General features: G+C 33.2%; 1 protein-coding gene across 1 annotated transcript; it reads left to right on the top strand.

Annotated features, from left to right (window-relative positions):
- Positions 1 to 127: 127 nt before the first annotated feature.
- Positions 128 to 22,232, top strand: LOC124371271 (cytochrome P450 4C1-like). Its single transcript, XM_046829613.1, has 10 exons — positions 128 to 257; positions 5,016 to 5,103; positions 5,643 to 5,831; positions 7,477 to 7,546; positions 11,685 to 11,811; positions 12,424 to 12,481; positions 12,975 to 13,078; positions 14,851 to 15,085; positions 17,278 to 17,457; positions 18,930 to 22,232. Exons 3-10 carry the CDS (start codon positions 5,660 to 5,662, stop codon positions 19,097 to 19,099), a joined length of 1,116 nt encoding a protein of 371 aa, XP_046685569.1. The 5' UTR covers positions 128 to 257; positions 5,016 to 5,103; positions 5,643 to 5,659; the 3' UTR covers positions 19,100 to 22,232.
- The last annotated feature ends 4,991 nt before the right edge of the window (positions 22,233 to 27,223 follow it).

Below are 27,223 nucleotides of genomic sequence, written 5' to 3'. Positions count from 1 at the left end.
TGTGCGCCCTATGTTGCTAACCATGTAAATGATGCACAGGTTTCATCGACGAGATACGGCGGACACGCAAGGATAACAAAGGGACTCTTCACATCTGGGTAGGACCCAAGCTGTGCGCCCTATGTTGCTAACCATGTAAATGATGCACAGGTTTCATCGACGAGATACGGCGGACACGCAAGGATAACAAAGGGACTCTTCACATCTGGGTAGGACCCAAGCTGTGCGCCTATGTTGCTAACCCTGACGACGTTGAGGTAATAAACCACATCTGTTTTATTGCCTAGTTCTTACCTAATGCGCATTCCAAGTTCGTGTGTTGGACCTTTCCAAATATATACATTTTATAGGAAGCCACTATTTAAACAAAATAATGACGGGTAACAATTTTTATGACTTCTGATTATGATTTTCAATTCATAAAGTCATCTTAAATTTTAGTGCTATAAAGACGTTTCAATTTGTTAGTATTTACGTAAATTAGGAATCATGTGTTTTATGTGGCAAATACTGTTTCTGACATCTCTCTGCTTCTTTAAGAGTATTAGGACTAAATATAAGAACACATTTGACAGTTTTTAATAATTTTCAACTATTTTTCTTACAATTAACGAGAGATTACTGGGAAAATAATGTGACTATTTATGTACAAAAATATTGAAACATATTTACTTAAAATATTTCATTACTTTTAAATATATTCGTACTTTTAATTTTTTTAATTTGATTTAAAGTAGTTTGAGTAGATACTAGATGAGCTAAATATGCATTATAGAAACTTTTATATTTTCATGAAATTTTAACGTGTACAGTTTGTTTCGGTTCGGTTTCTGGTTAAATGGCTGAAATGAAGCTAAAATTTTTACATTAAAAACATTTTGTAGACATGTTACAAAATACATAAAAAACTAAATGTAACTCTACCAGACAATGCCTAGGTAGCATGTAAAGTAACATAGAAAATGTTCATAAAAATAAAACGAATAAAGTTTCAATTTTTCAATATTAAAAAAATAACGTGTTAAGACGTTGGATTTTACTGAATAATACTTCTAACCCAAACAAATCGATATAATAATTTTTATACGTATAAAATAACGGACTCATTTTATGGGCGTTATTACAGTCATATAAAAATAATGAAATGAGTAATGTTTAATAAAAATTAAAGTTTCGTGTTAATTTCAGCTACTTTAGACGATGTGGTAACCAAAAACAATGTAGGAATACGACACACCCCGTGTCGCGTTGTTACGACAGACCTCGATGGCGTTGCATGCAAATTTTAAACCATTCTTGAGATGTTCTTCGGATACACAAGAATGACACCCAATTTTTATCCACAATAAGTGTTCAGTGGCGATTACGTAAGTGTCCCCGTGGAGTGACATGTACTATAATCGAAAACAATGTTGCCTGAATTTAAAAGAAGTTTAATGCAAACATTTATGTCAGCCATTCTCGAAATATCTTGCGAACAGATATAACACAGACAGATATAAATGAATTGGCCCAGCTCTTCGTGTGATAGACTTCGATAATGCTCAGCGAATAAATGTAATATGATTATTGATCATCTAACATCCATCTCACTGTACAATACACAAGTGGTAGATTTACAAAACATTCAAATCGTTGAACGAGGAAGTCTACTCTTGGATCAAAATGTATGGATACCTAAGTTTGAACGCTGACCATAAACAACAAGTAGGTTGCTAATGTTAGTTGAATTAGTACATAACTTGTTTCTAAATTTAAAGAAAATTACTAAAATAAATAGCTTCCAGCTTTTATCTCTGCAACAACGAAAAGGTAACGGTTTTAGTGTTTTATACCAAACTGCTACTTTGAAAATTGATTGCTTGGATCTTATATATATATATATATATATATATATATATATATATATATATATATATATATATATACAGGGCTCGATTTGTGACGGAACGCGGCGGAACGGCGTTCCGGGACCTCTATCCTTCAAATAATAATAATAATCTGTACCAAAAAGCCACTGAAACCAAAACTAAATTTTTGGTTGGTGAGTTAATTACCAAATTTATTATAAACATCAAATTCTTAAAATATATGATTACTATAGTTGACCTCGCAATCAATATTAAAACATTCAAATGTATCACGAAGCTATCTCGAAGTGCCTACAGTTTTTAAAATGCGCCAGAAGCCTCTTAATCTTTCCTCCTCCACATGCGTCCTCCCCTCCGTCAGTGGCATACAGACTCGCCCGATTACTAACTCCCCCCCAAATGTTCCCTCTCCTCCATCAGCGACGTATAGGCCCTCCCGTTTGGCTGTGTCGACGTGTCGTATTACGCATTCGCTCAGTTGCTCAGTAGTAGTGGTTTCAAATGTGTATGCGCCTCTCCATCGTAAACGTGGGTTTCTTGCATTTATTATGTTACTTCATTGAGGTTACATATTTTTATGTGTTGGTATTTGTTAGTGAAGTGTTTATTGTGAAGTAAAATGAACAAAAATGTAACAGATTACTTTTCGTCTTCGGGTGACAGTAAAAGACTTAAACGAACTGTTGCATGTCCAGACAACCATGAACAACAGATTTCATCGACGTCACAATTATCTTCTAGCAGTGAAAAGGTAACCAGATTTAAAATTAATGTGAAACCCCCTAAAGAAAAAGAACAGCAGATTGAATGCAACAATGACTTGCCAGATTGTTGGAATAACTAGCAAAATACAGAATTTTGCAAAAGGTATGACTGGTGGTTTATTAAAAATGGAATGTTAGGATGTAGGACTTGTAAGGAAGTTGGGATCTTATCTGTAAAGAAAAAACAGGCATGAAAATTTCAAGAGACTGGGCATACGGTGAGATAGACATTTATGGAGACACAAAAGAGAAAAAACTAACTTCATTAAGGAAAAAAATCATGACCACAAAGAGAGTGCTGGCCATAAAGCAGCAGATGAAATTTTATCCGAAGCTAAAGACTATCCGGAGCATTGGAGAAAAATACCTTGAAACAGCGTTCCCAGGAAAAAGAAGTGACTGAAAAAATATTTCGAACGGCATACAAGGTTGTTAAAGAAAATCAATCCTTTAATGATTTTGAAACATACATAGATTTGCAAGAACTTAAAGGGATTAACATGGGTTGCATTTTACATTCTGACAAAGCTTGTGCTACCATTTCTTTGCACATCAGTAAGGAAACGAAGAAAATATTTGTAAGTGAAATTATTGAGAATAAGACAAAAATTGGTCTGATAATTGATGAATCCCCTTCCTTAAGTAATAAGTCAAGTTTTATTGTATACGTCCGGTGGTCTTTGAAAAAAAATTGGTATGTGTGGCTCCACTAACGTATTTCTGGATTTCTGGATGGCGTTACCGCTAAAGAAGTATTTGACTCTTTAATGAACTGCCTTTATTCAAATGGGGTATCTGAACAGTTTTTAAGCGATAACTTGAAAAGCTTAACTTGTGATGGTGCTTCTACCATGCTAGGAAAACACAAAGGAATTGGGGGATTATTTTGTCAGAAATTCCCTTCTATTATTGTCTGGCACTGTGCAAACCACAGACTTGAGCTGTCAGTTTCAGACGTTATTAAATCTGTTCCAGGAGTAAGCAGATTCAAATCCATTATTGATAAACTCTATGTTATCTATCACGCCTCACCAGGGAACAGTAGGGAACTCCGGAACTGTGCGAATCTATTAGAGGCAGAAATTAAAAAAATCGGAAGAGTTTTGAGCACCCGTTGGGTCGCATCTAGTTTCAGATCTGACTCAGCTGTATAGGAGTCCTACGAGGCGTTAGTACAACACTTCAAAGAAGCTTCAAATGATACAACTAGAGACAACAAAGAAAGAAGTACTTTTTCTGGCCTCCTCAACAAAATCACAGATACAAATTTCATATTAGACCTGGGTTTGATGGCTGACGCTTTACAAGAGCTTTCAGAACTAAGTGAAGCTTCACAGCATTGCAACGCAGATTTGAGCTATGCAAGTAGAAAATTGCAAATCGTAGTGCCTTTATTCGAAAAAAAAAAAGAAAACGACTCCTGGTCTATACTCTAAAATGGCCCAAGAAGCAGTTGAAAACTTGTCTTTTTTTCGGTGTTCCTCTCCAAACAAAAGCTGGTCGAGTAAACAACCAACCGATGAACCCCCAAATATTTTACGGAGTACGGAAAACGTCTATTGAAGCGAGACTGTTAAATGAAAAAGACACTAAGTTAGCAGAAAATCTCAAAGTTATGGACACTAGAAACTGGCCTAAAGACATCCCAATAACTTTTGGAGAAAACGAATTGAGGGAACTTGCTTCCAGGTTTAAGCTTAATGAAATGCAGTTAATAACGGGTTTCAGAGAATATATCTACTCCAGAACGTTACCAGACAGCCTCTGTCGGCTCGAGCAATCGATCAACTCGGTTGCCATTTCATAAAGTGAAAGTGAAAGAGGTTTTTCTCAAATGAATTTAATAATAACACCTCTGAGATCGTTACTCAAAATTACAACGGTGTCTGGCATGTTGTTTGTAAAAATAAATGGACCTCCTCTCCGGTTCTTTCAACCAGAAAAGTACGTTGACACTTGGCTTGTTTCTGGACAACACTCAGCTGTCAAAAGTAAGGAGAGATCAAGAGAAAATAAATACGATGAAAACAAGTTAAAGTTTTGGACTATATTTTAAAAAGAATCCGAATACAAAAAGTAACGCTGTATTGCTCTACTGCTATTTATGTTAATAAAAGAAGTTTGAGTTGTACAAAATCTTCTTGTTTCCTTTCAAGAACCTAATTCTTTACACAGGCAAACACTATTTTGTGGTGATGGAATGATATATAATAGAAGGGGGTGGAGGATAAGTCTCGGCAGGTTGTAGTTCCGGTACCTCAATTTCTAGAAATCGAGCACTGTATATATATATATATATATATATATATATATATATATATATATATAAGACTATGATTAATATTGTTCATTGTTTTCAGAGTGTTTTGCTTTTTTTCAGAATGTTTTTAACAGGAAAGATGCCATCAACAAAGGTTTTTTGTTCAGCTTCTTTCATTCTCACAGCCTCGGCATTGTCACGTCTACAAGTAAGTATCAAACGTTTAATACTAGTTCTTTTCCTTACTTTATGTTTCTATATCTAAATGTTTAATAGTGTAATTACTGTATTATATTAATCATTAAGTATAATTTATTATTTATAGTGATATATTTCTCAAAGGCTCAAACTAGTTCGCTAATTAAGTCTATTATGGTTTTGATTTTAAATAATAGTACAGTTTCAAAATTTACTATCGATATATACGAGTATTACAATATAACAGTACGTTTTGAGGTCCGCAACATATCGTCTTCTTCTTCAGAATTCAAGACAAGACATTAAATTAAGGATGTAGAAAAAATTGACAAACAAATAAACAATACTTGGCGATGAACTCACCAAATTCATAATTCAACAGAAAAAACAAAGGTTTGTCTCATGTTCTTGAATCCTGACGTATAAGACGGGTTTTAGTTCTTGAAACGTACTTGTTGTAACACATAATAAAATTCCAAGTGTTAAAAAACTCTTATGTAATTTTAAAATTATTCTCTTCTGTCTATCAAAAGTGGTGTTTGTGTCCAGCTCCTCGATGGAACCATATGCGTCGGCTTGCCAACATTCCTATGGCACACAAACAGATGATAGACAGCTTCGAGGAAATCTACCAGTACAACTCCAAAGTCCTGCTGGAGCGGCTGGCTACCGTGGAGAGCGGGGATTACCTGGACATCAACCGGTACCTCTCCCGCTGCTGCCAGGACATCACGTATGGTTAGTGAAGTTAAGTAGGAATGTGAATCATAAGAAACAGTTCCATAGAGCCTATGAAATAACTTCTATTGTTTTAAAGCATTTAACTTTTACGGAAGGTTTGCAGGTTTCATTTGCAGTGTTCATTTTAATTTGGGTTTAAGTCATGTGTTTTGACTATAAATATACTTCCAAGTGAGTGTGCACCGCTCTATACTACTGCCGTACTACACACAGAGGTCTCTACAGAAATGTGCACTCAACTTGTGTTGTATGCGACCAACGCTCCTTGTCTTTTGGCGGCTCTCCTGGAAGTCAGCACAGCCACTAATTCACTAACCTCAGCGTATTGGGTTTAGTAACAATTCAGATTTCTTCTGCAGTGATAGTCCTTCCCCTTACGAGTTTTATTATGTCATACCACCTAAAATTTGAAAACCTTCATTCAATTCTTTTATCTTTTCGTAAAATGTAGCATTTTTAAACTAATTTCTTAACCAAACAATAAGTCCTTCGAAATAGTTACAGTATTACCAATAGTGGAAAGGTGAAATTAGAGCGCCTAGCTGGATAGGTGGATGGAAAAGGATGGTTATCATAACATGGTTTATGGCTTAAAAGACTCGTTCATTTCGTAACTTTTCCATATCACCTAATTAACTTTGTCGGGAATTTAAAGTCAAAAAATGCAAGTTGTATTTACTTCGATTTTACAAAAACTTAATTTTTTACTAAACAAAATTAAGTAAAAAAATTAAAGTATGTTTCAATTTATAAAGGGTGCCAGATTGAATTGTCTCGTTGTTTTCCAAAAGAACAAAACTCACTCTAGCTAAGACACCCGTTGTCCAGATATATAAAATCTTCCATCTTCAACTTTGTACTCATTTTATCTTTAAATGAGTGATGAAATATCCTAAATAACAACTAAGTCATAAAATAAAAAAAGTGCTAATTTCGATTCGATTCTCTACCTTTATCGACGTGACAAATAGGAAATACTCGCAATACGATTCATACCTGTCTCTAACGACGTTTGAATATATAAACTCAATGTATAAAACTGAAAATTATGTAAATACCTGTACTAGCTGTTCGCCGCGGCTTCGCACGCTTTTTGTAAGCTTTGCTCGTGTATGAGCACTTCTGGTTTAAGTGAATTATATTGTCAACGCCGATGTAGAGTTTACCTTGTTGACACTATCAAGAACATCTGCCAAAAGTGTATGTTTATAGCCATTGTACACGTACATGTACTTAATAATAAAGTGGTCTAACATTCAAGCTATAAGGCCAAACAGAAATTCATTTGAAAGACAAATATCCATAAAAACTTAGCGCCTTCACATAGTGTGTGGTTATTATACACAACTAGAGATAATAATATTACGAGAGTAATTATTGTAGTTTACAATGTGCAGGCGCTTTGATAACTTTTATATTTTGCTCCTGGTGGTGAGTTAAATGGGCATAGCATATAAACCTACGTGGAAAAATACATATACATACAAATTTTCATAATGATCGGTCAAATAGTTTCTGAGTCTATAAAGGACAAACACACAAACATTCATATATAGATTGTAATTATAAAATGTATTATTTAATCATAGATTTTATAATAAATTATGTAAAGCAGAACTAATGTAATGCTTATCATTTGCAGGTGCACATTTCGGAGTAAATCTTGATATTCAACACAGTGAGGAGTTTAACGCTCAAGATACAGTCCCCAAGTAAGTTAGCTGTTGCGATAACTCGCTGTGTGGTACACTAGAGTTATTAAATTTGAATTGTAAAGACTATTAAAATAAAAATCGCGAAAGAAACTTCAAATCGCATTCCTTATATGTTAAAATTTTTAAAGGAAAGAAAAAGATTATAGTAAGTGACCTCATTTTGGAAGTTCAACAATGAATTAGATACATAAGATTACGCCACGTACTTCACTATATGATGACGTCACCAATTATATAGAAATTCAATATTTTTGCTTCATAAAACATCCATGATCCATATAACATTTAATAGTCGTATTAGTCTAGTGAAAGGTATTACCGTATTTGATTAAAACAACAACAATAAAGTTAAAAGAAAAAACAATAACTTCATCATAATAAAAACTAATAGTTATGTTGTACTTGATTTTGTTTATTTTGGGAATTCTTAAAATGACTAAAAACTTGTGCTAATGTTCTAATTTTTGTGTGTGAGGAAAATGAAGGTTAATTTCTAATTGTAATATCTAAGAATTCTTCAGTAACGTCTTATTCAATTTTGATGACAAAAATTGCCACACCACTGAAATGTAAACAAAATAACACATTCTATACCCAGAGACTGTGTTTATTCCAGGTTACAAACGTTCTAATAGAAAACAAATATTGTTCTAATAGGAAATATGATTAATACAATGCATATGAGGTAACCCTTTACATTTACGAGGAGTTCAGAAAGTTATTTTTCACACATTGTTACACAGTTTATGGGGATGCAAAAAACTTTAGGACATACTCATCAGTTCCGATACAACTTTCTTAATAAAGTTTATTTAAAAATAAATACTTTATTATTTAAAAATCAAATAGTTCAAGATAATGTGTTTTAAAGAAACGTTTGTAACCTGGAATAAACACAGTCTCTGGGTATAGAATGTGTTATTTTGTTTACATTTCAGTGGTGTGGTAATTTTTGTTGTCAAAATTGAATAAGACGTTACTGAAGAATTCTTAGATATTACAATTAGAAATTAACCTTCATTTTCCTCACACACAAAAATTAGAACATTAGCACAAGTTTTTAGTCATTTTAAGAATTCCCAAAATAAACAAAATCAAGTTTACAACCACTCTAAAATTTAAACTATCTGCATGTTAAATAACACTAATCGCTATTAAAAGAGAGTGTTATAATGCACTTAGTTTAGAGCAGTGTAAGGAAAATGAATTTGTCTTTCAGGGCATAGGGTTTAATTGGCATACATAGAAAAAGCTTATTCTAGCACTCGTAAAATTCTACAAGATTTGCCATATGTGAAGAATTTCCGCAATACCAAAACGTGCCCGTCTGCACTAAGATGTAAGCCAATCCCTGAGAACTATCTTTCCTATGAACTTGATATGCACTTATTATAGGGTCCTCAATCTTAACATCTAAAGCTTTAATCACTACTAATATGTGCTCATTAAGTTATGTTGGTTTTCATGAATATGTATGATTTTGATTCGCGTTCAATTGCTCTTCATATAACCAATACGATTTTCTACAAGAGTGTCTCTTCGCAGGATTTTTATTTTCTGACGGTAGCTAACTAAAAATCTGGACTAAGGCTGCTACTTTCTCAATTTGCTTGGTGATAATATATTTAATTTCTCTTACCTCTGCAAAAATCTGGTTTTTTAAGCGTGTACGCTAGATTTTAAAAGCTTTATATAGTTTGTAATTCCTGCTACATACTGACGCAGACGCCATAGTGCACATTGGGCGATTAAGAGTGAGTGCTAAGTATCACACAGAATAGATCAGCAGTGAAGGTGTTATAATGACACACATTATTGTTAGACAGTTATTGTACAATAGAGTAAGTTATGAACCATAAATTATTTCATCTGGAGTCGGCTTAGTCACTGTGGTATGCTCGCATATCTAACCTTCTAGCAGAAGTCATGCGACCATTGGTTATTATTCATCACAAAATTGTATTTTATAATTTCCGATATTGACACAGTTTTTCTGGAAAATATATTCATTACACGTTGTCTTTGCACTTGCAGCCATTTTGGTCAATGAACTAGATACAAGCATTTTCACTATATCTTATGTATGCTTTAATTTACTCAATAGATTGATACACTTAATCAAAACAGTAACACTGATCACTGAATATAACATTTGAGGTTGTGTTCTAATAGTGAATAGTGGTTCCACAGTATGCATAATTGATAACAGTACAAGATAAAATAGAGCGAGCATTCATTTTATTTGCAGCATCCTAGGTATCAATTATTTACTTGAGGATTCAAGCAGAGCGGAAAAACTACTTAGAAAAGAAAGTACATGCTATTGATTAAAGATTATTATTCTTAAAAGCAAAATAAAAATTTTCCTAAATTTCAAATACTCAAAAAAGCAATAATACGAGGTTCCGATAAACTTAAGTATAATAAACTTTGAAGACACACATTATTATATTATTATACAACAAAAAGAGGATAAAGATTACAATAAAAATGAAAATTGTTATTTTTGAAAGACATTGCTATTATATAACATCGAAACTGATTATTTTATAATATACATGTTGAAATATCATTATTTAAAATATTAATTGTCAAGTAGCATAAAAACAATGCCAATAATACTAAAACTGAGCCTTAAGTATCATTTCATAACCCAGACTTAGGAGTTCCGTTTAACAACTCGTCCACGGAATAAAATTCACATTTTATTAAGAGACAGTACTGATCTACAATTCTTTTTAAAAATATGCCTTACTTTGAAGACGTTACAGACCAACATGTGACATAGACTGTTGCTATGGTAATGCGTACTGATGAGTTTTTTTATCTCTCAAGATCTCTCAACACGAGAACACACCATTTATTTGGTCAACCAAAGAGACCATCATTGTTTTTGGTTGAATATAGTTTATTATATGCAGGAAAAATTTGCAGAATTGTAAGATAAACTTGGAGAAATAAAATATAAACAATGAAGGTAAAGGCTAAAGGTTTTTATTAGTGAACACTTCTCGACAATTGCCATGACTACCCAGGCCACACATCACTCTAACAGCTCTTTATCGGTTTAATAACTCTCTACAGTAGACTGAGTTAATTGAGGTTATTCCCCAAAAGATTAGAATATCAGAATAGAAACATTGTATCCTAAATAAACCAGGCTAAAACATTTTGCACATAGAATGTGAACAAATAAATCAATCAATGAGTAGCCAGCCATTTAGGCTTTGATATACTTAATTAAAATGTTCCGACCAATCCAAGTTAGAATCCATCTAAAATTTTAAACAAAGGATGCTGATGTGGAATCCAGGACAAAAATATTATCAACACTAGATAGCTTCTTCAGTCCTGTCAGTCCTTGGGTCTGAAATGCACTATTGTGGGTTTTTAGTGTTTAAAAATATAGGTAACCATGAGATTTTTAAAAGTTAAAGATACGTACTGACGTATATGACGTATACGTGCGACGATGATAGTGTATGTTTCAATTTAGATAAAACTAGCGTTGTCAGTATATTGCACTAAGTGGCCCTTTATGGATTTTGTTCAGGTTATTTTACATGCACGATAAATAAAAGAGGATTAACACCTTTGGGGTAAAGGAGGGTATATCCTCTAGAGAACACTTACCGTGACAGGGAAACAGCTAAGTTTACTGTTGTCGGTTTTCTTTTGATCTGACAAATAATAACGACACCGCTAAGAGGTATGTATACCTCAGACACTGTGAAGCTTATCTTGTTTAAAAGAAGCTGATGATTGACGGTATTAAAAGCACTGGCGAGATTACATTAAAAGGCCAGCTTTTGCCTTCACTAAGAAATGAATGTGGTATCCTGTAAAAAACCCCAATTGTGTTTGTGATAGTGAAAGGTTTTCCTGGAAGAATCCAGTAAGCCTATTGTGAATTAATCGGTCAAATGTTTTGCTTAGCGGGGTCTGTCAAAACAGTTGTGAACATTTCCCGACAATTGTCACGACAAACATGTTTATTAACAAAAATGTTCATGAGTAAAGAAATTATTTATTATTGTCATCGGCACTATTAGTAAAGAAAAACTATTCGTCAATTCGTATTTCATTGTACAGCACTACAATAGTATATTATCCAAATGTAAAATTCAATTTTCAGGGTACTGAACCTTGTCTTCGAGCGAATGATGAAGGTTTGGCTCTACCCAGATTTTATCTACGACATGACACAAAGGGGCAAGGACATGAAGAGATGTGTGAAGCACCACCAGAACGTTGCTAGAAAGGTACATTCATTATCAGCAAGATGTGCTTAAGATAAAGAATGATAACTGCCAAACACGTATCTCCTATAATAGTAGATTCTCGCCATTCTGCATCACCTATTTATTTGTTGCTTTCGATGTTCTAAAAAGGTAACATTTATCACTGAATCATTTTCACTGTACTGGTAACAAATTATCTAAACATATAGTGCGATTCCATTTGAGACATTTGAGGGGATGTTCCCCCGTATATGTATATAATTATGTAATGTTTATATAACTAAAGGGAACTTATTTCAAAGTAAAATAACGAATACAAGAATATGTTCTTTAGATTTGACGATTTTTTGAACGTATCTCTTATGTAACAGTCTAGGTAATAAATCTAAAGATGCAGAAATTAATTTCGATAATTTTTTATTATTAGTTTCACGTTTTAAAATCTTTAAAAACAATGGAGAATAGCAGATAGATTAAATAACCACTTATTTAAACAAAACTAAGTTTACCTAGTTTGTTGCAAAAGCTGGTTTGTTTTAAATATTGTTTTAAACTAAAAAGTTTTTAAAATAACCCCTTATTCGTGTTAGTTTATTTTTGTTTTTTTAAGAACTTCTTTGTTCTAACTTCCAGATTTTATCAGAAAGAAGAAGAATTTTGAAGGAACGCAAGGAGAATATGAACGAAAATGGTAAGTTACAGTTTAAGTGATAATATTAAATTGAAAATGGTTATCACAGTTTTAAAATTTAGTTTTTGGTGTTGGGGTGGTATTAACATATTAAAAAATATTTTAATAAATATGTTTAACGGACATAGACTATAAAACCTACCGATCCAGATTTAGATTTCATTTTTGACCGTTAAATGTGTATACTGGTTAAGAAGCCGTCACCAACGAGTCAGCGTGGTTGCTGTAACGTCCTCTAGACGCAAATGTATATTAACTGCCCTTGAAATGTTTACTTTAACTGCTAGGAAACTCTATTAAAGACATCTATCAATGGACCAATCAGTGCTAGGTTTGGTTAAGATTATTTCTTAACCGCTCAGTCAAACCTTAACTACGGTATGTTTATTGCTTACCGACTTATACTTTACCGAAGTCCATATTTTCGTACCGACTTTGTAAGCTTAATTTTCTATGCTTCATTTTCCATGTTTCACGGGTTTTACTGTTACAGAGTTTGAGAAAAAGTTCCCGAAGGTGATGGACGTTTACCTAAACGAACAAAGCGGACTGACTGATGATGACATTGTTGACAACATAATGGATTTGATGCTGGTTGTAAGTACTTGAGAAAGCCTGTTCAAAATCATGGTTGGATTAGATGGATGCACATCTATAGGATCTAATTTATTTTAATTTGCTGTGTAATACAGAAATGTTACTTCCATTCCAAATCATTAGTCTGAATTCATATGTATCCATCTAAGATCAGTTAATATTACATAGCTGTATAATGATCATTACTATTGTCGTTAACTTTTGCTCTTTGGTTCCGATGATCTCACCTCTGTTTTTTCTAATCTAGTGTATCTAATCTTCTATCTAAAAATCTAATGCAAAGTCAAAAGATTCATGTCCGCAGTTCTTGTCAAGACCATGCGCAATGTAGTTTATGGAAACTGAATATATGAATGTAAAAAACAAACTAAAGTCTTATACAATTCTGTAGTAATAAGTCTCCAGAACGGAAGAAGCAGAATCGTGCGAAATCGGTCTCTAGTCTGGCTGAAGAGTACCATTCAGTGGGCAATGATGCCTCTGCTAAAGTACTTCCATAAATATTTGCCAAAACCAATATTGAAGGCAAAACCATCTCTGCTTGGCCGAAATTTCGGCTAAAACAGAAACCGACCTGGTTTCTCTCGACGTCCAACTTGAATAGAAGCAGCAGATCAGAAAAATTTCGCCATAATAAAGGGGTTACAGACTGAAATTCAACTTCAGCTCCACGACGGAGGCTTCCCAATAATAGTAATTCATCCGAAATCTCACCTGTCGTGTAGTCCTTAGAAACCGGACCTGCTTCCTGTCGGACAGATCGTCATGACCAAGATGGTGTGGGAACCAAAGACCGAAGCACGTTCAAATACTGGGTGAGGAAATAGTTTACATTGTAGTATAATACTAGGTATGGGTCCACTGGGTTAAAGGACGATATCAAGAGAACACCCAAATCTGTTACTCTGTTAGTTGTCCATGAAATAGATCACTCAATACTAGTATAGAGATCCAATAAAAATCCAAATAATGCCGCACGTACGAATAGACTATCTGATATTTGGAAATATTGAACTCCATATCATCAACAGACCACCACACGCGGACGTAGCGAAGTGAGTGCTGAAAGATATTTATAATACTCTAGCGAAAGTCTTCAAGCTCAGTCGTGAGGACCTTGACAATATAATTGATGAATGTTAAAAATAACAGAGGCCGTATGTGTGAGCCCTGTGGAACGCAAGTTATAACTGGGAAAGGTACTGATAAAGATCCCTGAACACACTTACGTTAGGCAAAATCTCTCTAGTGTTGTACGTGTTGCCCCAAACAGAGTTAGTCATCTCATCTTACTTAGCACCTTTGTTTCATTATATGTTTGCCTGCCACAAATGTGACCCGGTTTTATTAGGGCTGGAGGAATGAGATCACCTTGATGCAATTAACTCTCCGCATGGCTCTTTTTTCAGTAAGATTCTAGTTAAGGGAATTTCTACTTTATTCATAATTTTACGGTATCATGGCAATAGGATCAACAAAACTAACGTTGTCCACGTTTTCATAGATTTCTTAAACACGTAAGAAACGTTGTTTTGAAAGCTGGAAGGAACTTCGGTCTTATGATGTGGATCGCCTGATTTATCAACAAAGTTTCTTGTTTACCGATCCAAAGCCGGGTTGATGTGTAATAGTAAACCATTGCATCTGTGTGGAATATAGACTATAGAGGCTACACAAATAGCATCTTAAGGCTAGAAGAATGAAGAAGTTTCTGTCATGAGTCACTATTCCATACTTGGATTCTACAAACAGTCTGCATTTTTTGCTTGTAGGGGTTCGAGGCGATGTCACAGACCCAAGGCTGGGTTGTCCTGCTGTTGGCCATGTTCCCACAGTACCAGGACCTGGTGCAGGCAGAGCTGGACGAGCAGTTAGGACCAGTAGAAGAGGAATTCACTCTTGCTCAGCTACAGAAATGCCAGTACCTAGATATGGTCACCCGGGAGGCCCTCAGACTGTTTGGACTGCCTGTTGTGATTCGAAAGCTGGAGAGCGACGTGTCCATAGGTGAGTGAACGTGGTGAATCATCTAGAAATTTAGAGTCTTTGTTATGAATAGGGATGGCTTTAGGTATGAAGATTCCAAACATACCATCTCTCAACCTACAAAATAACAGCTAATATTGCATTCTAAACTATCGTGAAATGTTCACTACGATAGTTTTTTTTTTTTTAAGATAGAAGATTACCGATTGCAGTTTATTTATAGCGTGGTAGTCCCCAACGGTAAATTGATATTTTATATTTTTAACATTTATCGCAGCAGTAAAAAACAGGAACCCCTAAGAAAATTAGGGATATTTTTAAGGGAGAACAGATATCCAGAAGACTGACCTCGTTTCTGATCTTGATTTGGTTACAAAGAGAATCAGCTTGGATCACGATGTGTTGTAGTGAGTTGTTATCATATAACTGGTTAAGAAACTCTCCGAAATATTCATGATTCAGACCAAAATTATAACATATTGCATATTTTTAAAACTGTGGTATGCCTTCAGCACCATTTTATTATATGTTTAAATTTGTTAATGTATTATTTATTTATTATACCATGTTAAGATTTATACTCATCAATCATTTTCTTACATATGCCCCAGCTGTAAGTTATTTAGTTAAAACACAGGATAATATTTAAGTCCAGAAAAGAATAGTTGTAATTTATAATGCTGGTTAAGCTAAGTTACAGTTCTTGATGTTCTCCGACATCCGACTGTATATACGAAAAGTGTCTCACCTTTAAATTTTTCTTTCTCTAGTGTTATTTTCACTTTCTAATGGGACTTAGTTAGTATAACGTTATTGTCATAAAGGAACGTTTTAAGCAGGTATGAAACAAGGTATTAGTACGTCAGATCAGGTGTCGGCTAAAAAGGTTCATTGAAACAAGCAACAGGTAATCAGACAAATAAAGATATCTTTCGGCCCCTTCAGTGATAAGCTTAAATGATGCTCATCCAGCATGAATTCTATCCAGTGGAGGGATATGTACAATGATGTAACTCGATCTTATCTATGTAAAAATTACATTTCCTCTACAATTTAAAGCATGTCTGTCAAATTATCTCGAGATATTCTACTGACAGTTAGGCAGCTCAATTCTTTCTCCAAATAGCCTGCGAAAGGTTAAGTTTCGCTTACGCTCAGCAGAATGCCATATAGGGACATTTCTGAGGCGATACTTCCTTCTTTCCTATTATAAGAATAAGTCAACTGCAAGAAGCAGTAGAACAAAAACTTGTCTCACTACTCTACAGTCTACATTACTGAGCACCTGCACGCTCAAAGCCTCGAGAAGAATGTCGTACTTACCAGTTACTAAGTATAGCCAGTGGGTTTGCAGATTAATTGTTGACGACAAGGCCTGACTTTTAGGACTATTATAACAACAGAAAAGTTTTCAACAGGCAATAATGGTAAAAATTATTAATATAAGATGTGTTTTTAAATAGTCAAGGAAACTGCATATTATGAAATATTGACAAGCTGATATTTTTGAGAACTCTTTACGGGTATAAATATTATACACGTAAAGAGATAGCCTACCTTTCAGGTTTGTTTATGTGCTTTCATTTAGAAATTATTAGAGTAAAGTCTACTTTAGAGGAAATTTGATATACGAGTTGTCGATGACAACATTACATCAACTAATTTTGAAAAAAATATGCATGCACTTTTGGAATAAATATATGCACATTTTGAAACAGTTCCATTTCTAAATTGTCTTTTGTTTTTGGGTTCAGGAGTAGTATGGAGTAATCTGAATTATTGTTTCAAATTAAAACAAGCTAATAGTTAACATAGATTGGAACAGTGATAAATAAGGTATCTGTACCTTTCAGAACACTAAATTTAAGTTTTATTCAGAGATGTTTTACTCACAAATGTTATATTCGCAAATGTTTTATTATTTAAGCAATTAACAAATCAAACGCTTTGTTTCTATTGTGATGTCGAATAGAAATGTGATAGAAATCCTATAATGATGGGATTTCTATAATTAATTCTCGGATTTCTATTCCAGACAATTGCAATCTGTAGTTGGGTATTTTTTAATACTTACTTGGAGATGGCTATTAAAGTGGGTTGCCACCGAATAAGAGCAAACATGCAAGCTATAACATTGAACGTCAACTGTAAATTTTTTGGCAATGACGGGAGGAAAAATAAAAGGTGAAATTCAATTTACCTTTATTTTCCAGAGCACTACACGCTCCCAGCCGAGGCAGAGATCATTATAGGGATGTGCATGGTACACCGAGACGCCCGCTACTGGGACCACCCGGACCAGTTCTATCCCGACCATTTCCTCCCAGAGAAGGTTGCAGCGAGACCCAAAAACGCTTTCGTGCCTTTTGGATTGGGCCCTAGAAAATGCCCAGGTATTACTTCCACAGATTTCTTGTTAGTGAACTGCCAATACAGGAACCTCCAATAATACCCAATAACATCAATAATTGTAGTGAGAGCTTTCCAGTTATCGTGGAAACTACGTCTCTTGATATGGAGATAGTAATATGAACAATAATGTGCAAATTTGAGATCCAGTTTCTTTACGTCGATTTCACCACTGAAATGTCTATTTGAGATTAAAAAAATATTATATCAATCACTCTTATCCAATTTACGAAACATATCTTTGGTAATATTATATTACTTTTTACTTTATCGCTGAGGATACAAATGTGTGTTATTTTGTTCCCATCTTGATCTATCTGAGTCAATTAAATAATTATAACTTTAGTTGCTTTTCGTATACAAAATATATTATATTTACCTCTTATTTATGTATAATTCTATAACAGTTATAGAATAAATTTAAGCGATATGTTTGTGGTCCTACTCTATCGAAACGCCCCACATGTTGCCGAATATATTCAGTAGAATGTCAAAAGCGTTTTCAAAAGCGTTTCGCGGAAATCCAGATCCGTCTACTGATTACCTACTTGTTCGACATTGATCAACATGGCTCATGCGGTAATCTGAATCGTTTATCGCCTTGCACGACAGTTTCGCCGAAACAAGGTATTTTTATGCCATGTGAAACTGGAAAAAACATTTATATTTTCGCTAATTATCGCTGAAATATGATTAAATAATTGCATCGCATTGCCCGTTGCTTCACTTAGCATTGTAGGGACTCTACTGGACGGTAGAAGAACATTTTATTCAGCATTAAAGCTACCACTGAACATTCAAAATAACAAAGACGCTGTGTTAAACATAAAATAAACATCAATGGCCCTACTGCTGAAACAATGCAGAAGTATCATCTGGGATGAATGTACTAGGTTTGGGCACACAATGTTTACATGGAAATTTATACGTGGCATGGTCCATCGTGGGCAAACCATCAAGCTTATTTTGACTGAAGACGGCTTTACAAAAACATCGTACACAAAATTGCTCTTCGATATTAATATTAATTTCTTTATTTAACTTTTCAACTTTACAATAAAACATATATTTCTTTTTCAGTTTACATTTAGCTTTTAAGATAACAAACAACATCAATATGTCACTTACGTAAATAAAATACACTGAATTAAGAAAATGAATGACGAGTTTTTTTTTTATCAGCGGTCATCATAAACAGTGAGCGCTGCATTCCTCTTTCTGTCATTTGGTAAAGCAACATTTGCCTTGCCGAATCACCTAGTATTGACATTAAAATTATTGATAATTTATTGATTTTTGCTCGTACATATATCACATTCTACTTAATCAATCTGTTCACATATAAATACTTAATGCGATGGCAAAACGGAACACAACACAGATCCACTGACAGTGACAGAAAACACTATCATACCAACATAATGGTAAACTGGTAATAGCTGTGTGTATGTTTCAGCCTACTCCTACGGCATGGCGACTATAAAGTTTGTGGTAGCCACACTGCTGCGCAAGTACAGGTTCACAACGAAGCAGGACTACGACAACCTCCCCCTGGAGCTCCTGTTCATGTACAAGCCAGCAGACGGTTTCCTCGTGCGATTTGAGCCGCGGCACGTTATTGCATGACAGTGGGATTTAATATATCAAATTCATATGTTAACAGTTACGTCTGTAAGTTATTTATACTCGTCATGTATACGGGAGAAAATAGGAGATATAGCTTTGTCATCTGTCTGATAGCTGTACACGTGTAATTATTGTGGAATGTACAACTATTAGTGAACTGTACCAATTTAATTCAACTTTTAATTTTGAATACTGTTGACGCCGTGATGTATATTCCATTGTAATAAAATACGCTATATTATATAAAAATATAATAAAATACATCAAATACATTTCTCTTAATAAAAATGATGTTCCTTCCATTTACTTAACAACTACTGCTATCTGTCAGTATAATTCAGTTCTACTTTTATATTTAACTCTATTAACCCAATTAATTATTTATATCGTTTCAACCTTAAAATATTGTATGTACAGTTGGGAACAGGTTTCTCAAAATAGTTTTTTTTTCTAGTTAGTGTTAAGTTTCCGGCTACAAGAACTTTTAAGAGGACACAAAAAATTATGTATTTTAAGTATCATAATACATTTTCTAATAATATAATAACAATGTATCAATCATAGGGAGCATGTTTGAGTAATATAAGTCATGATATGCAACATTATCCATAGTTACTTTGTAAAACATTACACAAATTGCTCTTTTCATTCCGGCAGAAAGTAAACTATGTGAACCTTCTTTACAGGAAATAATTATGTCTACTCTACCTCATGATTTAATAAATTCTCACTTTACCGACTGGACTGTGAAAATACTTTCGTAATTACTATCTTAATACTCAGACCGGTGTTAATATTAAGATGCAGCTTACTCTATGAAACTGCCGATTGCTCACACACTAGTAATGTAAACAAGTTCTTTGTCCTTTGAAAGATGTGTTATATAGAAATTTTACAGACATTAAACACGACAAATGTATTTTTAAATTTGTTTCCGTGTAGACTAGAAACGGTCCAATTTGTTATTTTTACTTCTCGAGAGATAGAGAAACACTTAAATTGTATTTGAAAGAGCAATTTCTCGCTGTTTACTTAATTTTAAACTTATATAAAGTAGTTTTATCTTTCAACATTGTTTTTATCACACACAACACAATAGACTGTCTTAATATGAACGCGAACAATCAACACGAAATTAGAATACCAAAATTTTGGTAATGCCGTTGAACATTTAAAACATTATATTAATATTAACATTGGAGTAAACATAAAAAACACACACTCAGCGATTTAGCAGTAGTAGTATTACAATGACAATTAATCAGAAATATACAATACTGGAAACAAATTGGATTAATAATTATCAGTTTGCCCCTCTTCAAACTGGGTATTTTCCAAAAGTAAATATGGCAGTCTTCACTCGTTTGAGAACGGGTTCCAGTTGTTATGTATGTATTTCTACAGCAAATGTTAAATTTTAACATCAAAGAAGCATTGTTATTTCATTCACTACTTTTAATTTTTGTTACGAGAGATTATCAAATTGGTATGCTAAATTATTTTTTTTTACTATCTCGTCAAAATAAAAAACTAGATAGTCTTAGTTGCCAAAAAATAGTTCAAAATCTTTATAATGCTTATACAATATAACTGACTGCAGTAAATCGACAATACAATCAGCAAAAACCTCAATATATATTTTTTTCATTAGTATATATGCACTTCTGTATCTAAGTTTAAATTAATTGATGTTGAATATTGGTGAAGATATGCACGAGAATACTTCCTTAAATTATTTAAGAAATTTTCATAAAATTAAAGTTTATTAAAAATTAAAATTGGCATTCAACAAAGTAATCTTGATCCAATATTCAAAGAATTTGATTTAATCAACAATTATTTAACCACAAAGTTGTTACAGGACCACTTTGGGAAAGCTTTTGGAAAAAAGCTTTCCCAAGAAAGCTAGTTGGACAAATTTAAAATAAATGCAATACTTCATGGCTCAAAAATTAAAACTCGAACTAAAATAACTTTCGTATTAAACTAAAATAAAATAAAACCTTTATAATAAAATAAATCTAATTAATTTAAATCTTCTTCGATCCTCGTGTTCAATCCTATTTCAGTTGGCACAGATTCAAAGTCAAAACTGTAATTGTACTTTTATTTCCTTTGAACCTTGAAATATTGATCTATTAATGCATTCTTATATTTAAATATAAAATTTCTATTGCAAACAACCTATAAATATTTAAATTGGTAACTTTACTTAGACGAAATCTAGCAAGATTCAAGATATTTAGCAAGATATTCTTCAAGCATGAACAGGTTTTATCTTACTATCTTGCGTTAGTCATTTAGTTAAACTTATAATTTCAATAATCCAATTTAATTAAAATAATACAAATTCCACAAAATCCCACGCAGACACAGCTTTTGGATACAAACAAAATTTAAACGCGACTAAATAATACGCTAAAAACTGAAAAAGTCACAAAGTCCGCGAAGGAGAGCCGTATATACCGCCCCTTCTCTAACCTGCATTACCTCATAACAGAAGCCTCCATTGGTCTCCGAAAATCCAATCATAAGGGTGAATTAATTAATTTTTCAACGTGCCGTTCAAATTCTGATCTCAGTTTGCTAACATTTGTTGATCAAACATGCAATATAACGTCATCAGTGTACGTTAATAAGTGTACTTCATTCGTATGTATTTTGTATTATATATCAGTTCAAGCAACAGTTTTTTGACTTAAACTTTGCCTCGTGTATTATAATAGTTTTATTTATTTGATTTAGCCTATATGAGCAATTACATTTTACTTGAGACTTTTGGTAATAAATTAGATGTTATTGCATTATCAACTGAATATTGTTTGCTTTTTCCTTTAAAGAGGAATTTCTAAAAGTTCAGTTTGATTTACCGTATATTTGTTACTAATGATGAAATGCCGACAACGTAAGCAATGGGAGAGAAGCACGTAGACCGCATACTATCCATATCACGATATTAGTAATATTTTATTTTAGAATATTTTGGATCATTATTTTTCGTTTTAGCATAGTTTTAAATTAAAAACACCCTACGCCAGAATATAAGTGTCATCAAGTGACAAAAGATCAGGTACCTACTAAAATATTGTACATACACTTTAGTATAGTAATATAAATAAAGTTTTCAGTACTACACGTATTGCTTCTTTTAACCTAAGAAGTATGATTCCAATTCTTTTATTAAGTTTAGTAAGGAGGAGTTCAGAGGTGTATAAATGTTAACCACTATAATGCTTTCTTCCATCTGAAACAGAGGGTTTGATCCATTTGAAGCAATTTTTTAACAAGGTAAGAGTAAGCCACCTCACCTGTCGCAGCTTCGCTGAGGTTTAATGAACAATGTCAAGCCTATAGTTCATTTCGTTATTGACAGACAGGACAACACACACTCATATGGAGAAAGACTTTATACACCCCCCCCCCCCAACCGTCAAACAAAAGAGAAATTGTTTCAGCCTAATGTTTGATAGACTTCAACGATGTTTAGCCAAATTCTGTGGTTGGACATGTGCCATCCTAGAACTTACTGCACGTGTAGAAATTTAGTTTCATTCAAAATTTCAAGTCTGCAGGTGAAATTTCTCAAGATAATTTTTCCACATGATACATTCACATTTTGGTAATTAAATTGGATGTCGTGTTTAGTTGATGAAATTCAACACTAAGTCACCATAACATGAAGTTGTGTATGTTAAGATAATTAGGCACATGTTAAAATCATGTTTGTAAGTGTTCTTTGTTTGTTTAAAAATGTATTTATTCTGCTTGCTAACATAGTTACCCATAATACCAATGTAAAAATATTCGTTAACGATCAGCCAAATCCCATTGAGTAACATTTGCCATCATTCAACTCAGAGTTTCTCATATAGAAACACTGAGAAACACCCATTGTGTGTGTGTGTGTGTGTGTGTGTGTGTGTGTGTGTGTGTGTGTGTGTGTGTGTGTGCGTGCGCGCGCGCGCGCGCGTGATGCACAGTTTAAAGTCAAGTTATTTTTCGAGATTCCAAGCAGATAGACAGACAGACAGAAATTAAAATTTTCCAGCCCCTTGAGTACACGGGAAAAAGGAGAAAATCTGACAAATACATCGTTTCCCTCGTTGATGTGTTAGCTGATTTTCTCTCTCGCAAACATTACTTTTCCTATGGAGACATATATCTTATTCTGTTTAAAAAATCAGTGTAATTGAGTTATTTGTTTTTACAGCCCTATGTTCAGATAGTTGTTTTCAATCAAATAGAATTATGTTCCGTTATTGAAGAATAATTATTAGACTAATAAATGTCGGATAATATTTTGTATGTTTTTTTAATCATGATGAAACGTATCATATAAAATTTTTCTCGAAAGGTCTACTAAGGGGGTTGATAGCATTTCTCAAACTCTGCTTTAGCTCGCGCGTAATTGCAATCGCTCCGCAAATAGGTCACTTTTGAAACTAGTCATTAAATGTACTATTTCATATTAGATTGTTTCTTAGCAAAAGTGTTTTAGGATCCTTACATACATTTTAATAAGATAATATGTATCATAACTTATGTATAATATTCTAGCATCGAAAATAACACAGGTCAACAATGTGTTTTGTAACATACATTACATAATCATTCTATAATTTGATGTTAGTTTGGGTTATATAAAATAGTTAAATAACAAGAAATTTTCATGCACGTCCCACCTGTTAGTTACATCGCTTTTAGTTTATATTATTATTTTGTAGTATCAATATCAGCATTGGTATCATTGGTCAGCCATTGGAAGATTGGACCCTGTTTTTTCCTATATAATTGATTGATGGCAGAGCAAAAAACTTGTAACCATCAGTTCAATCAATTTTGTTATTTTTGTCAACGGTTGTTTGTGAAAGGTAAACACATACTAATTGCAAAAGATGTAAAAAAGCATATATCATGTATTTTGGATGTAAGATAGGAAATATAAGATAAATTTTGTGCCTATCATGTGTATTGTGTCAGCTCCATCGTCACTCTTGTTCAGTCGATGAAAGGTACCAAAAGCCCAATGCCATTTGTTATTCCTATAGTTTGGTGTAAACCGAGTAATCACTTTAATAACTGCCCTTTCTGTCTGACTAATACAAGAGTGTTCAACAATGAAACAAAACTCCAATTATGTACCAAAATGTGACATCTGCTATTACTGATACTCACTCCACCATTGAAATGGAATGACTTTGAACTTGTTGTCGATGATGAAACTGAAGATCTGGGCAATGACACATGCGATCCTACCTACAATCTCATGTAGTAGGGAATCTAATCTTAATAGGAAAAATTAACTAAATGAATTGGTTTTAGACCTAGTCCTACTGTTGCTTAGAACAGCTGAGCTTCTGGGTTCAAAATTATAAGAGAGGAACCTTCAAGCAAAAAATAAAAGCATAAGATCTTTTAGGGGGAGAAATGCTGCATTCTCCGTATTTTATACACTGGAAGGAAGTGTTATGTTGTACTGATATAGAGGGTTTGGTAGAACAGCTTGGAATATATCATATTCCTAATGAATTGTATATGGCGCCTCTTTATTGACTCTTCAAATACACTATAAAAAGAGTTTTACTTCATTATGCGAAAGAAAAACTCATCCATTCCAGTTGACTATTCAGTTTTTATTAAATACATGTCTTCTTAATACTTACTAAAGATTCTCGTCTCCTGTAAATATAAGATCAGAAACTGCTTTACTAGAATTTTGTTTAGTGTATTATAAAAAGTTTTCCAAATTTATACATTACATCATTCCGTCAATCACTTTGTAATTTACTTAAGTTAAGTCCTTATATGAACCATGAATTACATTTCCACGCCAACACGTGTCATTATTTATTAACTAGTTAGTGTATGTAAATTAAACTAACTATTAGTATAGAATAATATAAAAAATTGCATGAAAATGGTCAAGATGGATACACGTGCAGACGTTTATTGTACAAATGTCTGGATGACCTGTGGCATACCTTGTACACAGCACTATATAAAGTCAGCCTCAAGGACTGGTTACATCAATATTTAACTTCTTTACTGCCGTAAAAACCAGAAAACGCAGAAAATCCACTAACTACTTAAATTTCAATAACTTATAACGTGTTTAATTACATCTTTAAAGTGAGACAGTTGCTATAACTGTCGAAATGTTTGAGGTTTAACATCGTTATTACAGGGCCGAAATCAATGTGCCCGTATATCCGGCCGACTCTTAAGTAACTGAGTGCAGACAGTAACTTAAGAATGTTTTCAGTTTTGTTACTTAAGACAGTTAGTGGGGATGTTTTAAGGCTGATCATCGCACTAAGATCTAGCTCTTGGCTAAAAATGATATGTGTAGATATGTGTATATATGTGTATATATATATATATATATATATGTGTATATATATATGTATATATATATGTATGTATATACATATATGTATATATATCATTTTTATATATCAATATACATAATAATAGGCACCATAAATATATATATATATATATATATATATATATATATATATATAATATATATAAACATATATTATTATGCAACATTACTGCATAAACGTGTGAATAATTTCAAATTATGTACAATTTTTCTTTGTGGAAAAAGTCAAAACGAAAATATTTATAACAGTAAGTTAATTTTACAAGATCTTTATGCTTCATTTTTAGACAATGTGACACAAATTTATACATTCAATTTGTTACTTATTGATTAATTTAGTAACATTATTCTTGATTATTCTGTTATTGAATTAGAGACGCCTTTTCCATATATTTTATCTTATATACCTTTATATTTTCACTGTGTATAAATATTACATAATTATACAAATATACGGTAATATGGTTATAATAATTAAAATTAAGTGTAAGTTCAACTATCTGGCTCATAACTACGTTTGATAGCCAAGGACGGATAAGGAAAACAATCTGCCAGAAAACCGCAATTTGGGTGTCTGATTCCTCTTAAATCACCTTACCAAAACACAACAGGGAAAGACTGTTCGTAGACCATTATTTGAAGGTAATCTTTTATCAAGGTAGGCCTTATATTACCAGTATTGGATGAGGTTTGACATTAAAATACCACAACTGACTGCACAATAAGTAAAGAAATTAAGCTACTGCGTCGCAGCTTTAGGATTACAACGAGCGACTCTGGTTTCCAATGATGGATCTATCCGGCTATCCTATTATAATGTTAACTGCGACTTCATGACGCATATATATATATTATTGCATATAATATATATGCGTCATGAAGTCGCAGTTGAAATTAGTATAGGATAGCCGAAGGCTACAGAGCACGAGGCTTCGGTCTTTGATTATAGGTCGTTTAAGTCGGAATCCAAACATTGACTGGGACAGTTTTACCCACATTTTACCATATAAGCTCTCCTTTTTTGTTTTATAAAGCTTAAACAACACTTTAGAGAGTATTCCATGAAAACAAGTTAGATAGAACTTAAAGGAGACCGATTTTCTCTTTTAAAAAGTTACGGTAATTTTACGGTTCAAGCCTAGTCGAAACGTTGTTAATATAATTCAATTATTAAGGTATTTTAGCACAGATGTGGATTATCACCTTTACTCAACGCATGTTAAACCAAAACTAACAGAGCTAGTAAAATGCATGAGCTTACAAGATGAGTGGAGGGAACGGTGCTATATTTAGATTTGCCGAAGTTCAACCAATCAGAGATCAATGTAACAATGAGCGATCGTTGTAGTTTCTTTTATAATAGGTTCCTCTCATTTTGATTTATTCATATCAGATTATTTATTCAAATTGTTGTCTAAATTATTCTTAAGATTTTCTTTTTTGTTCTTCGATAATAATAAAAAAAATTGTGTAAAGTTCTAACTGTTTGGTGTATACGTAAGTGTGTTGTGTTTGGGCTTATTTTCTTTGTTGTGTTTTGTTTGACATAATGTGATTGTATTTTGTGTGTGTGATATAATATGATCACAAACTAGAGTTTAAACATTTTCAAAACAACATAGAACATCAGTTACTTTTCTCAGAGATTTTTTTAAAGATACTTATTTGTGAGTATTCGAATGTTTTCTTATCAATGGGTCTGTGATATTCATATCACAATCAAGAACAATATAACT

This window comes from Homalodisca vitripennis, chromosome 1 (assembly GCF_021130785.1).
Source record: "Homalodisca vitripennis isolate AUS2020 chromosome 1, UT_GWSS_2.1, whole genome shotgun sequence".
NCBI lineage: Eukaryota > Metazoa > Arthropoda > Insecta > Hemiptera > Cicadellidae > Homalodisca > Homalodisca vitripennis.
The sequence above is the reverse complement of the archived record's forward strand: the minus strand, read 5'-3'. Positions and strand labels throughout refer to the sequence as shown.